Here is a 15,565-nt window from a genome sequence, read left to right on the forward strand (position 1 = left end):
TAGTGATATAGGTGGGACACAGGGAGTTCGAATTCCTCTTGGAGCTCTGCAAATGGTACCATGCTCCCCTCTTCCCAAATCTGATGTAATGCTACCAGCCCTTTCTGCTTCCAGATTCGGAACACATTGTCTGCTGCTCCTATGGGACATCCCATAGCTGTCTGTATTTTCATTCGCCTAAAATGTTTCCTGCCTGGTAGCAGCTTCTGTCGCAATGTATTCCAAGTCTGAAGGGGAAAACGTATTGCGGGGGGCGCCTGTCGAATGCATGTTAGCAGTTGGTTCTGTGGGGCCCATAATATAGCATCTAGTCTCTCCATCTTCAACCAGTATTTCTCAATTTGTATCCAAGGAGTTGAGAGATTGGAACCCCACACCGCTAATACCCGCAGCTGAGCTGCTTGATAATATTGTTTAAAATTAGGTACCCCCATACCCCCCCCCCCTTATTATTTGGCTGAAACATAATGTCTGCCCTTATCTGCCCTTACCCTAGGCGGTTTGTGTTGCCAAATATATGCGAATACTTTGCGCTGCAGATGACGAAAGAAGTGTTTTGGAATCGGTAGGGGTAGTGCCATAAATAGATATAAAATCTCTGGTAGGAGCATCATTTTTATTGCCGAGATCCTTCCTATCCATGATAATTCTAACCCTTCCCATCTCTCCAATTCCCTTAACAATTCCCGGACTTTTTGCGGGAAGTTAGCCTCATACAAATCTATTAGTTTAGCTGTGAGATTAACCCCCAGATATCGCAAATATCGCTTGACCCATCGAAAGGGATACTTTTGGCTTAACGCCAGTGTCATCTCATTAGAGAGGCCTACCCCCATGATCTCTGACTTATCCATGTTCACCCGGAACCCTGCCATCTTCCCATACTGTTGTAAACACTGCATCACCCCTGGCAGTGATTCCTGAGGATATGTCAGTGTAAGCAAAATGTCGTCTGCAAACAACATAATCTTATATGTCTCCTCACCTATGGTCAAGCCATGTATGTCTACATGCTGTCTAATATGTTGAGCCAGCGGTTCCATTGTAAGTGCGAATAACAATGGAGACAACGCACACCCCTGACGAGTTCCCCTCTCAAGGTGGATCAAATCAGATCTGGAACCATTAATTCGTAAAAAGGCTATAGGGTTCAAATATAGTAATGTAAGCCATGAGATGAATCTTCCCGAAATACCCATCTGCTCCAATACTGAAAACATAAATTGCCACTGGACCCGATCAAACGCCTTTTCGGCGTCGAGAGATAATACCAACATTGGTTGTTCTGTATCTCCTGCCTCATGGATCAAATGTATGGCTCTACGAATATTATCGAAAGTCTGTCTCCCACTTATGAAACCCGTTTGATCCCCATGCACCAATTTCGGCATAACCCGTTGCAATCGATGGGCTAAAATTTTTGTGAAAATTTTATAGTCCGTCCCCAGGAGAGAAATCGGACGATAGGACCCACAGCTGTGGGGATCCTTGCCTGGCTTCAAAATGAGTGTTATGCCTGCTAGCCGCCATGAGTATGGTAACTCCAAATGGGGATCCATTTCATTAAATACTCGGACTAGTAGCAGGGCCAGAGCCTTACTATATTTTTTATAAAACTTATTTGTGTAGCCATCGGGCCCCGGGGCTTTCCCATTCGGTAGATCCTGGATAGCCCATTGTACCTCTTCTAAGGTGATTGCATCAGATAAAGCCTCTGCCTCCCCCGTTGTCAGTCTTGGGAGTATCACCTGTGCTAAATATTCCTGGGTTGCTTGTGGGGTTGCTATTTCTTCAGCCTGATATAGCCGCTGATAGTATTTATAAAAAGCAACCTTTATGTCCTCCAGTTTAGTGCCCATTGTCCCCTCTTCTGTTCGAATAGTATGTATGTAAGAACTTAGAGTGCGCTTTTTAAGCTTATGTGCTAGCAGTCTCGAGGGCCTATTACCAAATTCAAAATAGGCTTGCCTAGCTTGCTGTAAGTGTTCTGCCACTTCTGCTAACTGTAATTCTCTAATCGCTAGCCGAATAGCATGTATCCTATCTTGAGATTGTTGTGGTAAAGGGTGTTGTTGAGCTTGTAAGGTTAACCCCAACAGTTCCGCATGTAGTGTTTGTGCATGAGCATTTGCTTGCTTCTTCATATGCGTCTGTATCGCTATTATTTTCCCTCTAACCACTGCTTTTAGACCCTCCCAAAGCATCTGTGAAGTTACCTCCCCATTATCATTGAAATCTAAGTACTCCTTTATCTCCCCTTCCAACTGTAGAAGCATCTTGGGGCTAGCCAGCAGCTCATCCGGGAACAGCCAGGAATGGAATCTCTGGAGGTCTGACTGCCCATTCTATTTCTAACAAAACCAGTGCATGGTCCGACCATGTCCTTGGAAGTATCTGTATCTCCACTACTTTAGGGAATATATTTGGTGGTCCCAACCACATATCTATACGGGACTGGGAGTCATGAACCGCCGAATAATATGTATAGCCCCTGGATTTTGGATGCACCTGTCTCCAGATGTCTATTAATTGCCAAGTATCTAAAAATGTATGTAGTTGCGCTCTATCAGATTGGGCATATCGTATCCCTCCTGTCGTGTTATCTAATACTGGGTGTAACGTCAGGTTGAAGTCTCCTCCTATTAATAGAGTACCTTTAATATATTTGCTCAAGGTCTTAGATACTTCCTTATAGAAGATACCTTGATGGGCATTAGGAGCATATACGTTTAATAGAGACAGTATTTCAGTTCCCAACTGGACTACTAACAGTAGATAACGTCCCTCTCTGTCCCTTATTATTTCCTGTACCTGCCATGGTTGCCTGTTAGTCAGTATTATAAGGACTCCCTTTTTCTTTTTCTCTTTATAGTTTGATGCAAAGTATATAGAATTGTTTCCCCCCCCACTGACATAGGTGTTCTTTGGCTGGTAGCAGATGTGTTTCCTGTATAAAAGATACATCCGCTTTTAGGCGTCGCATCTCTTTAAATAACAGCTGTCTCTTCATAGGAGAGTTTAATCCCTTAACATTAAGGGTCATGCAGGTTATGTTATTCATTGTTTTTTAAATAAACAGCTATGTCCAATATTTATACGGGGACAGCTCCCAATTAGCCCAATCTTTCTTCCTCCTATTCCGGTCATCAATATTTTCTACTTATCCCTTCTATTCCCCACCCCTTCCCCCCCTCCTTCCTCCCTACTGTTGGACACATCTGTAGTTATTGCACAGGTGTGTTTTCGGGGAAGGGACCTCACCCCCCTGTTTATACTTGCAAACAGTTATTATATTCCCGCCGCTAACTGGTAACATATAAATACATTCATAAATCAAACCATACTTTACTCTTTTCACAGAATAACAGTATATAACTTTCTATATCTTATAACATATTAATTCTTCTAAGAATTTCCTAATCAGAAAGTCTCACTCTGCAGGTGACCCTCTCGTTTCAATTTCGGATCTTCTTTTAAATCTGGTGTTGCCTTTCCAATTCCTTGTTCAAGATCCACTGGCACCCAATTCGGGTCGGAGTCGGGAGTCTGACTGCTGTCGAAGGAGACGTCCCTTGCCCCTGGTTACTCTTTGCCAACGTGGCTTTGGTAGATTGGTCTTAGCAGATTGATGCGTTGTATTGCCTTCTGTGTTGTCAAAAGCTTCTGGTAATTGCTCTTTTGCGTCTTCAAGATGTCGTATTTGATGGAGTTTCCCATCCTTATAAAAGCGTAGAGCAAAGGGATAACTCCATCGGTAACGAATACCCTCTGCATGTAAAAATTGAGTGAAAGGCTTTAGCTCCGCCCTTCTTTTCAAGGTGCCGGCCGCTAGATCTTGATAGCAAGCAATATTATAGGACTCCCATTGAAAGTCCGTTGACGCCCTGGCTGCCTGCATAATCTGTTCCTTTAATTTAAAGTCACCAAAACAAGCAATGAGGTCTCGTGGTTTATTAGCTCTTGGCGCTCCCAACACCCGGTGGGCCCGTACTATTTGAATGTCTGAGGGGTCTTTATTGACTTTTATTGTTGCCAGCCATGCACTTGCTATTTTTTGCACTACTGCCTCACAGTCTGAGTATAATGGCACTTCTGGTAATCCTCTGAATCTCAAGTTATTTCTTCTATTACGATTCTCAAGATCCTCCAACTTGTCCCACACTTGCTGGAACTCTTGTTTGGATTTAATCGCCTGTTCGTTTAGGCCCTGTATGGCCTCCGCTTGTTCTTCTATCTTGTCTTCATTCTCTGCCACGCGGACTCCCAGGGCCCCGATCTCACCTCTCAGGTCCTCCCCCAGCATCGCAAGGTCAGATCGCACAGCTTTAAGATCTGCCTGAATTTCCTTTACCCAGGATCCGATGTCTTGTAGAGTTGTCTCCTCAAGCTCCGGGATGTCTCCCGTTTCAAATAAAGGTGGGGAGTTGTGCAGTTGCTGGTCTGCTGAGAGGTTGGGCCGTTGACCCGCCGGGGTGTCGCCATGTTTTTTCGCCGATGCATTCTCGAATGCGAACGCTGATAAATCCACCACGGCAGTTTGGGATGACATTGTTATTCTCCCGGATGTTACTTTAACTCACTAATCTGTGCTTTCTGCTTCAAATAAAGCCACTTTAGCGGGGTTAATATGCTTAATTTGCTCAGGGTGCGACGGAGCTCTTAGCTTACGCTGCCATCTCCGTCGATGACGTCACCTCCTCCCCGGAAATTACAATTTTCAATAGAAAATGATAACAAATGGAAGAAGCAAGTTGCATTCTGCAGACTCGGACAAATAGGTTTTAGGACCTGCTTTTTTCTAAGAAATTTTCTAAGAACAAAAAGGAAAGCATTCTTAAATGTTGAACCAGTCACACTAAAAATAATTTTCTGAATGCTTTGTAAGCAATCCTGATGAAAACTTGGTGTAACTAAACAGTTATAACAAAAGGACTTTATTACATACAGAACGGATATTCATAAACCCTACCCTAAATTGCACACTAACACTCAAACACAAAATGCCAGTAGCATGGGAATTTCTATTAATGTCATGCACCCCCGGAATTCCGGATGAAACTGGAGTGCCTCTCAGGACCAGGTGATAGTAGTCGGGTCAGTCGCTGAGATGCACTTCAGAACTCCGGGAGTGATGCAGGATAAACTAACCTCGTCTCCCGCTCTCAAAGGGCGGGAGAGGAAAATTTAACTATTTTCAGAATTCTCTCCCAGAATTTCGTGTGAGACAATCAAGCTAATCAGTTTGTTTTTCTTTGAAACAAGATATCACTTTTATTTAAACAAATTTTTCCCTTCTTTAAACAATTCAATAACGACTAAATTATCTATAGTAGCAAAACAACCTTTAACTGTGTAACATCATAAAATACAATTGGTTTAAATAACCCTAGAATTTTATTTCTTCCTTTGTAGAGACCTTGACTCAGGAGAAGTTAATTATCAGATAAGTATTCAGCAATCATTTTCAAATGTTCAGAATTTAACAACCTGTTCTCTTTTCCCTTACAGTTACAAGAATTTGATTCTTTGTGCTACTATTTTTCTCTTACAGGTGCGGTGTAACAGGATTTCTCTCCCGGTATCAGGTAAGTATTCTTTATTCTTTACTTTTGTTTCTATTTTTCTTTCTTAAATTCCCTGCTCCTTCCTGTTCAGTGTACTTATTTGTTTTCCTATTCCCCTTTGTTTCTTTTGTTTGCTATCACAAGTTCAGTACAGTCACTTAGCTGCGGGATTCCCGCTCGGCGGGGTCTTTCTTGCGTTGGGGCCCTGGACATCCACTGAAGACTTCGTTGCTCTCCCAAAGGTTCACTCTTCTCCCTACACCTAACACTTAATTAAATTAAATGTAAGCAAAACCCTTACTGCTTAACTCTTCTGACAGCGCTGGGAAAACAGATTGACTGTGGCCAACTTCTCTATTAAAAATAAAATAACATACAACTTTCCCTCACTTTTGGGACCTAAACTATGTTTTCTTACTGTCCCTGAGCTAACTCTGAGTGTTTGCAGCTTTGTTGCTCCTCAACATTCCACACTCACCACAACACCCACTACATGCAAACTCCACGGTCTTTCATACATTTAGTTGTTGACGCCAGCCTTCCCTCTGGAACCCACTCAATATATTGGAAACTTTCAGCTCAATTGCATTTAACATCAAACCTCCTCCCAGAAATTCTTTCACCTTCACCTCTATCACAAGTCACTTTCAAACACCCAACTTTCCACTTTCATACCACTTTTACACTTTAATCACCCTTTTTCTCTCTCTCACCAGCACAACGCATCCGCTCTCTCCAGCTGCCCAACTCACTCTGCCAACTGCCTCCAAGCCTCGTCACCCCGGTAACCTGACCTAGCTTGGGGTTCCAATCCCCTCCTGGCCAATCCCAAGCCTCCCTTTCCATTCCATTTTTTTTTCAGCTGACCATGGAATTCTGGCCAGCGCTGCTCTCACCCCATTTTAATTAAAAAAATACCATTAAAACCAATGGAAAAATGATAAAAATACCAAAAATACCTACTGTTTATACTTCAAAATGCACCAAATTTTCCTCTCACCTAAAACCCCGCATTCCTAGTTAAACCCTGTTTTTAAAATTCAAAAATAACCCCTTTTAACATCCGCCCTCACACTTATCCCTCTAACACCCCTTTTAAAAGCCCAAAAATTCCAAAATCCACTTTAAAAATTCAAACACCTCTCCCTTAACCCACTATGTCGAATAAATTAATTTAACCCTTGATTAACCCCTTCAAAACCTACCCCCTAAAAATATTTAATTTTAAAAACTAACCCACCCAAAAAATCCAGAAAAATTCCCCGACACAAATATGCAAACAAAATTTAAATCACAAAATTCCCTGAATTTTTAAAAATTAAAGACGCTATTTATATAATTTAAAATCAACCAATTAGAACTTCGGGCCAAATGACCCCTTACCTTGTTCCTGATTTTCTGCTCACTTGACCCCTGTCCTTGGTTCCGGTCTCCGACGTCCTGGGGCCAAAACGCTTTGGCCTAAGCGCAAAAACGCGCGCTGCCTCATGCACACCTGCACGTCTCTTCCTCGACATCCTCTTCTCGCCCGGGCTTCCCGCACAGCCACAACAGGCCCCGAAACTAACGGCACCCTCCAACCGGGCCCGATTAAGCCCCTAAAAGTGCCAGAAGTCATCCGGGCCACCACCACGCCCACGAATCCGCCCAAAGCGGCCCCCAAAACGCCAGCAGCGCCCCTTTTTAAAAAAAAAACACAGCGCTGCTTTCCTCACTCCCAGGGACGTGCCCAATCGTCCCCGGGAGCCAAAAACCTCAGCACTGCCCCCTCTCAAGACCCGAGACATCGGAACATCCCGGTCTTCATCCGGCCACGCAAAAAGGCCGCGAAATCACCTCCCATTCCCCAAAACCTCCCAAAACCGGCCCCCAACACGTTGCCCCAACTCCCACAGCATTCCCTCACCAATCCGGCCTAAGAATGGCCGCAAACCCGCATCTTTCCCCCAGAAGGACCTCCCTCCTGGGCAGCAGCCTTCCGGACCCTTCAGGACCTTCCAGGTCAGTATATTAATTATTTTTTTTCCTAACCCCTGGTTACATTAAACTGCCCCTCCCATAAGGTGAACTCTCTTCCTCAACTTACCATATCTTTCCCGCCCACACTCAGCAGCTGTTTGTCTCCTTTGACTCCTAGGAAACTTGAAACTCTAGCAGCAACACATACATTAGTTAATTGGGAATCATCCTGCATTCAGTTCCATTTTGAACAGACTGATATCTCTATCCAGTACGGTCAGACCTCATCAAACAAGAGCGACTGCTCCTTCCATAACTCTTGTAAGGTCTGCTTTATTGGAAAGCGTATACAAGGCAGCTACTTGATCCTTGCTTTGTACCTTCACCTCAACCTACATCTTGGACCAATCTTCAGTCAGAGACACTGCTTTCGGTCAAGTCATTATTAAAATGAACTTGGGAAATCCATTGCTTATTTTTGGGCCAAGCACCATAAAATTTTTTATGGATCTTGCCAGGGACTGGTTGACTTAGATTGGCCACATTTGGAAACAGGATACTGGGCTTGATGGACCATCTGTCTCTCGTAATATGGCAATGCTTATGTTCTTATGTAGTTCTATAATCTAGTCAATTCTTGTATCATCATCTGACCAAGTTGCTCCTCACTGCTAAGAAAGTTATCTAGAAACTGGAGCAACTCTTAGAAACACAGAAACAAAGAAAAATGAAGGTAGCTAAAGGCCATATGGCCTATCCATTCTGCTCATCCTTGCCATCTACTATCCTTTCCTCTCCCTTAGGGATCCTATGTACTTGTCCTATTGTACTCTTAACCCATTATTCACTTATTCGGTACCCATGTTTGTTTTAGTTATTTCCATAATTAATAACTCCCTAATCCCTTATTTTTCCTGTTTGTCTGTCTTGAATAGAGATTGTAAGCTCTATCAAACAGGGGCAGACTCTTACATGTTTTGTGTAGAGCACTGCATACACCTAGTAGCACTATAGAAATTATAAGTAGTAGTAGTAGTTTAGAATCACCCACTTGAGCACTTAATTCAATCCTATTTGTACCCAGAGAAAGCAAAGTTGTTTACCTGTAATAGGTGATTTCTTCTCACCTCTCCAAGAGTTTAACTACACACCCTCAACATCACTAAGGTCCTCCCAAGGAATATCCCTAAACACATCCTCTCCAAAAGGAAATCACGTTGTGTGACATCAACCAACAAACATTCTCTGGAACACACTACAAAGTCTTTGCCTAACACAAAACTATCTTTACTTCAGGAAACAGATGAAAGTTTGGCTCTTCTTCCAAATCTTTAATGGAAGAAGGAGCAACTAAATAGTTAATCATATAAGCAAGGATTAACACCAGCTGCACCTATTGTAGCAAGACTTGCTTCTCAACTCCTATTCTAGCTGAAATCATTTTCATTCTCCTTTTTAACTTCATGTGCAATTTTTCACTAAGTTAATCACCCTTATTTTCTATCCTATCGATATGTTCCATCTTTGCTTACACATTCTGCTGTCTATTAAGATGTTTTAATGTGTATTGTTTTGACATTGTAAGTGTACTGTTATTTGAATATTTTTACTGCTGTAATTTTCTATTGCCTATATCCGGCTTATTTTAGGAGGAGAAGAAAGACAGGAAGGAGATTAACATGGATGGAGGGAAGGGAAGAGAGGAGAAATGCTGGACATGGATGAAGTGGAGGGCAGGGAAGCAAAGAAAAATGTTGGACAGGGATGGAGGGAAGGAAAGACAGAGGAAGGAGATGCACACGAAGGAGAAGGGAGAGAGGAGAAATGCTGGAAATGGATGAAGGGGAGGGAAGGCAGAGGAAGTAGATGTACAAGGATGGCTGGAGGGGAGAGGAGAAATTCTGGACATTGACGGAGGGGAGGAAAGACAGAGGAAGGAGATGCACATGGATGGAGGGGAGGGGAGAGAGGCGAGATGAGAAATGATGAACATGGTTGGAGGGGAGGGAAGAGAGAGGAAGTGAGATGAACATAGGTGGAGGGGCGGAGGAGAAATGCTGGAAATGGATGGAGGTGAGGGAAGAAAGAGGAAGGAGATGCATACTGACAGAGATGAGGGAAAGGGAAAAGAGGAGAAAAAGTACACATGGATGGAGAAAATAGGCAAAAAATGGATCCACTCTATACCTTCTCCAGTCAAGTACACGGAGGACCTGTTTTTACCTATGGATGTAGGGCAAGAAAAGAAAGTAAAGAAATAAATGGAAAGGAAGCCCTGGAAACGGAGTTAAGAGAACAGATATAGAGCAGCAGAATCAGAGACTGGGACCAACATGATCAGAAAAACAAAATCACCAGACAACAAAGGTAGAAAAAAATCATTTTATTTTCATTTTAGTGTTTGGAATATGTCCAATTTGAGAATTTACATCTGCTGTCTTATTTTGCAATGTATAGCAATGTGTTTCTTTCTGTTTTTCTGGTATCGTGCTTCATGCACAGTCTAGCTTCTTAGGATTTCAGGTTAATTTTTGAAGAATTTAAAGAGGGGCTATCTCTGTTCTGCATGTGTGGCTGCAAGGCCAAGGGCCTGAATAGGGATCTGTTTGTTAGGTTCTGGGATTTTGATAACATGTTGTTTCAGGTTTGGAAAGACTGTCGGTGTTGGCATGAGTTGTCCAGTGCTTCACTGAGTGGGACTATGGCTCTTTACTTTTGGGTATTCAGGAACACTTGGTGGAGCAGGGCATCTTGGCCTCGCAGTGGAACTTCCTTTATAATGCTCTTTTGCTCATCAAGAAATTGATTCTGTCCTATTGGATTGCAGAAGAATCACCACCACTATCTGCAACTATGGTTTGTCAATATACGGGAAATGGCCTATTTTGAACTTAGGACCTATCAGCACAGCAGTCCCACTGTCTCCCACAGCTGATGATAAATGCTGTGGTGCAAGATTTTACACTTGTACCCTGCAAATACTTAGACAGCAGACTCATTTTGCACAACATTCATTTTCGATTTGGTATTGCTCTGTTGTTATTATTTTATCTGACTGTTGCAATAAAATATATTTTAAAAAACCAAAACAAAAGGAAGGTGAATGTAGTGTAAGACTATTTCTTTATTGGTGGAGGTGGCAGGTGGTGGGAGCATATTGGGTTGCGTTCATTCAGCGCCCCCAATCATTTTGAAAAGTTGGCTCCTATGCTGTACACTGCATTGGGTGAATTTCTTCAAAAAGGGGGTAAATAAATCCTAATAAGTAAATACAGCTCAATAGGGGGACTCAGAGACAGCTTCAGGCAACATATTAAAGAAAATGGAAAAAAAATTACCAAATATTTTAAAGTCCCAAAGCCTAGAATATTCAATGCACTCAGGATGTTAGCTACATCTAGTTCTATGCCCTAAAGGCAGCAATTTTATAATTTTTTTCCATGGATAAAATCCAGGTTCACCTGTGGAAAAGGGCTTTTATGGTGGTACCGTGTTTCCCCGAATATAAGACACTGCCTTATATTAATTTTTGCGCCCAAAAAGGCGCTAGGTCTTATTTTCAGGGGATGTCTTAATATTTCGGGGAAACACGGTTGGCCCGGCCACCTTCCCTCCGTCGCTCCTGCAACTACCGGTAACCCCCCACCCGAGGTCGCCCCCCCACCCGAGATGGCGCTCCCACCCGAAGTCGCCGGACCCCACCCCCCTCCGTCGCTCAGAAACTAACCTGAACTTAAGCCTCCTTTCACTTTCCTTCCAGTTCGCAGGAGCAGCAGGGCAGGACAGGCCTCTCCTTCCTTCCGAGCCCTACCCTCGCCTGACGTTACGTTACGTCAGGCGAGGGCGGGACACGGAAGGAAGGAGTGGCCTGCCCTCCTACTGCTGCTGCTTGCTGTGAACTGGAAGGAAAGTGAAAGGAGGCTTAAGTTCAGGTTAGTTTCGGAGCGACGGAGGGGGGTGGGGTCCGGCGACTTCGGGTGGGGGCGCCATCTCGGGTGGGGGGGGCGACCTCGGGTGGGGGGGGTTTAGTTTCAGAGCTACGGAGGGGGGGCCCGGCGATCTCGGGGGGGGGGCAACCCTACTTACCGGGAAAAGAAAAACTTTGCTAGGCCTTACTTTCGGGGGAGGCCTTATATTTTCCAAGGGCACCAAAAACCTCGGTGGGTCTTATTTTATGGGGATGCCCTATTTTCGGGGAAACACGGTATCTTGGAACACAGATGCAGTTGTAGAACTGGCATGCCAATGGAGAGCATCAGCATGCCTAACTAGAGGCGCCAAGTTATAGAACTGCCCCACAATCTGCAAAGGCTTTTTATATAATGGCATACCAAATATGATTATGTTTAAGAGTGTATCTCAAGAATTATTTTAATCCCTATTTTGAACGCTGCTTTGCTTATCCATTTCCATCCAGTTCTAAGACTCACATGGTATGGACATATTTTCCATTCTCCTACCGCCGCTCCCAGATGATATAGACCAAATAATGCAATATCCTCATGCAGTAGAGAAAAGCAGGAAGTAATTTCTTTCAATGAAGGTCTTTGCAATCTATTATATATCAGTGAGCACTGCTTGGCAATTCCCCTCCCCAGAGGGAATATGCTACATTTCTGCACTTCCAGCCCTCACTAGTGGACAAACTCTGAGCACAAGTTGAAAATTAAATCCAGGTCACAACTTGGTCATTCAACTGGCCTTTTTTAATAATCTTATGTAAAAAAAAATGTAGTTATTATTAAATTTGTGTAGCAAATATATGGTAATCATAAAAAACATAGATAGCAATTTTCAAAAGTCATTTCCCTAAGTGAATAGATTGTCTGAAAATTGCCTACCCTTTGCCCAGGTTTAACAATGCACATATTTTTACCCAAGAGAAAAAGTAGGTAAGTTTCAGGTTAAGATTAGGGGAAGTGTTTTATATTCCACAGAGCCTACTGGACCCCTGCTAGAGTGGCTAGGATCACTAAAAGTGTTACCTATAAATGTTGGTCGTGTCAAGGCCCTGATGGGTCAACTAGCACACATGGAGGCTTATTTTCAAAGCACTTAGACTTACAAAGTTGCATAGTAACCTATGAAACTTTGTAAGTCTAAGTGCTTTGAAAATGAGCCCCATGGTTTTCTTCTGTAAGAACGTTAGAGCATACTGACGACTTATTTGGGCAAAAATGTGTCTTGTTTTTCATCTGCCAATGACCACAGCAATCTCTTATGAAATAGTGATTTTAAGAGCCTCTTCTCCTTCTATCACTATTTTGGAATCGGATAAGAAATTGTTCAACATCCTATTAGCTGTTGCCTTGCATTTAATTGTCTCCAATTGGAAAAATAATGTACATTTAAATTACAATGAATGGTGGAGCTATGTATGTGTGATCAGAAAGTATGAAATGATTTTGGTTCGCAAACATCATAGAGTTAAGTCAGTATTAAAGACCTGGGCCCGCTTGGATTTATTTTGTCAAGAATCTCCTGTCATTACCTAACCTTGTATTTTCCTGCTGGTGTCTAGGGATGGAACGCTGCTAATGCTCTGATCTTTTATTGTATATGCCATGGATTGTTATTGTTTGTTTTACTGTCTGTTTTATGTTTGACACAAAATTATTAATAAAAATATGAAGCAAAAAAAAAAGAATAGGGAAGTCTTTTGTTAGGGTGTGCTAGTGTTTTTAGGTCACGCTAAAAATCAGCTGGCACTAAACGCTAAGACACCCAGTGTTTAGCACCAGTAGATTTTTAGAGCGAGCTATAAACGCTACAACATCTTAGTAAAAGACCCCCTAGGTTTGAAAGCAATAATGGAAATAGTTTTCCATTTTTAAAACTACATGTGTTATTTTTCCTGGAAAATGGGCCTGCAAGCAAAACTCTGCATGTACTTTTTACTGGGCAATTTTCAAAAAGAAGGTACGTGCATACTTTCCCTTTGAAAACTGGTGCAAAATCCAAAGTAAATGTACTGCAAGTCTTTTCACCTTCTACTGAAACAGTTTTGAAAATTGCCCTCAGAATAGTCTTCTAGCACTTTTTAATTAAAGATACACAAAGCAAGACCAGGGTCAAATGAGAGGCCTACAACGACTCTAGCAGGGCCTCAAAAATGAAAGCAAAGAGTTGAAACATATGAACATTTCATAACTATAACACTGACATTTGCTACCAAAATAACTGAATACAAGAATTCATCACAACCACAAAACCACATACCACTTTCATTTACCTTTGCTACTGAAATTCCATAATCCTTAAGAGGTTCAACTGACTTCTCAAGTTGCTCAAGAAAAAAAACACTTGGCAAAGCTAAAATAAAAAGCAAACATTTGTTTTACAAGCAATCTTCTCTTTGTATAAGCAAATATAGTAATGCAATGAATTACATTCATATGTCTCAGTCAACAATGGCAAATGTTAGTGACAAATAGTCCCTTAGGGAATTCAGGACAAAAAGCTATAATGTAATCCTATATAATAAAACTCACCCTCAACATTCTGAGGACACTGACGTCACTGTCAGTTCCTCCGGGCACTTCCTTCCGGTTCGAAGGGTTCGTGGTGGTGAAGCCACCGAAATCACTGTGTTGGGGCCCCGCCCTCGCGTCAACATGATGACGTCGAGGGTGGAGCAATGGCGTCAGTGGCTTTACAACTAACAACTCAGCACATTGAAGGTGGTGTTGGCGTGCATTGACGAGGTCCGCAACAATGGCGGTCAGTGCCTTCACAACACCGAAGGAGTGAGCAGGGGGGGGGTTCGGGAGGAAAACCTTGCTAGCGCCCGTTTCATTTGCACCTGAAACGGGCATGTTTTACTAGTATATTAATAAATGCCCATGGACCCTTAAAAAGATAAACCAAAATATTGATATGATAACATATCCATCAAGTATTTGGACAACAACAATCAAAAGCTAGAAAGAGTGGAATTACTCAACTGTAGCAGGTGTTTTCCAAGGGTAGCAGGATACCTGATGTGATAGCTGGATGATACTGAACATAAGGTTTCCTAACTTACAAGTAAACAACATCCAGCACATACCCTTTATCTAATTCTCTAGTAACCCAATCAAAGAAACCAATAAGATTGGCTAGACATGCTCTTCTTCTGGTAAAGATGGCCAGAGACCAGGGTATAGCAAAATGTTTCTTTAAAAGACTTTAATAAACAATTATGCATAAACTACTACTACTACTACTACTACTATTTAGCATTTCTATAGCGCTACAAGGCGTACGCAGCGCTGCACAAACATAGAAGAAAGACAGTCCCTGCTCAAAGAGCTTACAATCTAATAGACAAAAAAAATAAATAAAGTAAGCAAATCAAATCAATTAATGTGAACGGGAAGGAAGAGAGGAGGGTAGGTGGAGGCAAGTGGTTACAAGTGGTTACGAGTCAAAAACAATGTTAAAGAGGTGGGCTTTCAGTCTAGATTTAAAGGTGGCCAAGGATGGGGCAAGACGTAGGGGCTCAGGAAGTTTATTCCAGGCGTAGGGTGCAGCGAGACAGAAGGCGCGAAGTCTGGAGTTGGCAGTAGTGGAGAAGGGAACAGATAAGAAGGATTTATCCATGGAGCGGAGTGCACTGGAAGGGGTGTAGGGAAGGACGAGTGTGGAGAGATACTGTGGAGCAGCAGAGTGAGTACATTTATAGGTTAGTAGAAGAAGTTTGAACAGGATGCAAAAACGGATAGGGAGCCAGTGAAGGGTCTTGAGGAGAGGGGTAGTATGAGTAAAGCGACCCTGGCGGAAGACGAGACGGGCAGCAGAGTTTTGAACCGACTGGAGAGGGGAGAGGTGACTAAGTGGGAGGCCAGCAAGAAGCAGATTGTAGTAGTCTAAACGAGAAGTGACAAGGGTGTGGATGAGGGTTTTGGTAGAGTGCTCGGAAAGAAAGAGGCGGATTTTACAGATGTTGTAAAGAAAGAGACGACAGGTCTTGGCAATCTGCTGGATATGAGCAGAGAAGGAGAGAGAAGAGTCAAAGATGACCCCAAGATTTCGAGCTGAGGAGACAGGGAGAATGAGAGAGC

At 42.7% G+C, this 15,565-nt stretch overlaps 1 protein-coding gene across 1 annotated transcript in view; it reads right to left on the reverse strand.

Annotated features, from left to right (window-relative positions):
• Positions 1-15,565, reverse strand: part of TXNDC16 (thioredoxin domain containing 16) — a 196,347-nt gene that overhangs the window by 140,787 nt on the left and 39,995 nt on the right. Inside the window, exon 4 of the mRNA XM_030215380.1 lies at positions 13,756-13,835. Coding sequence (XP_030071240.1) covers positions 13,756-13,835 — 80 coding nt within the window. The remainder of the gene's footprint in view (positions 1-13,755; positions 13,836-15,565) is intronic.

Source organism: Microcaecilia unicolor, chromosome 9 (genome assembly GCF_901765095.1).
Source record: "Microcaecilia unicolor chromosome 9, aMicUni1.1, whole genome shotgun sequence".
NCBI lineage: Eukaryota > Metazoa > Chordata > Amphibia > Gymnophiona > Siphonopidae > Microcaecilia > Microcaecilia unicolor.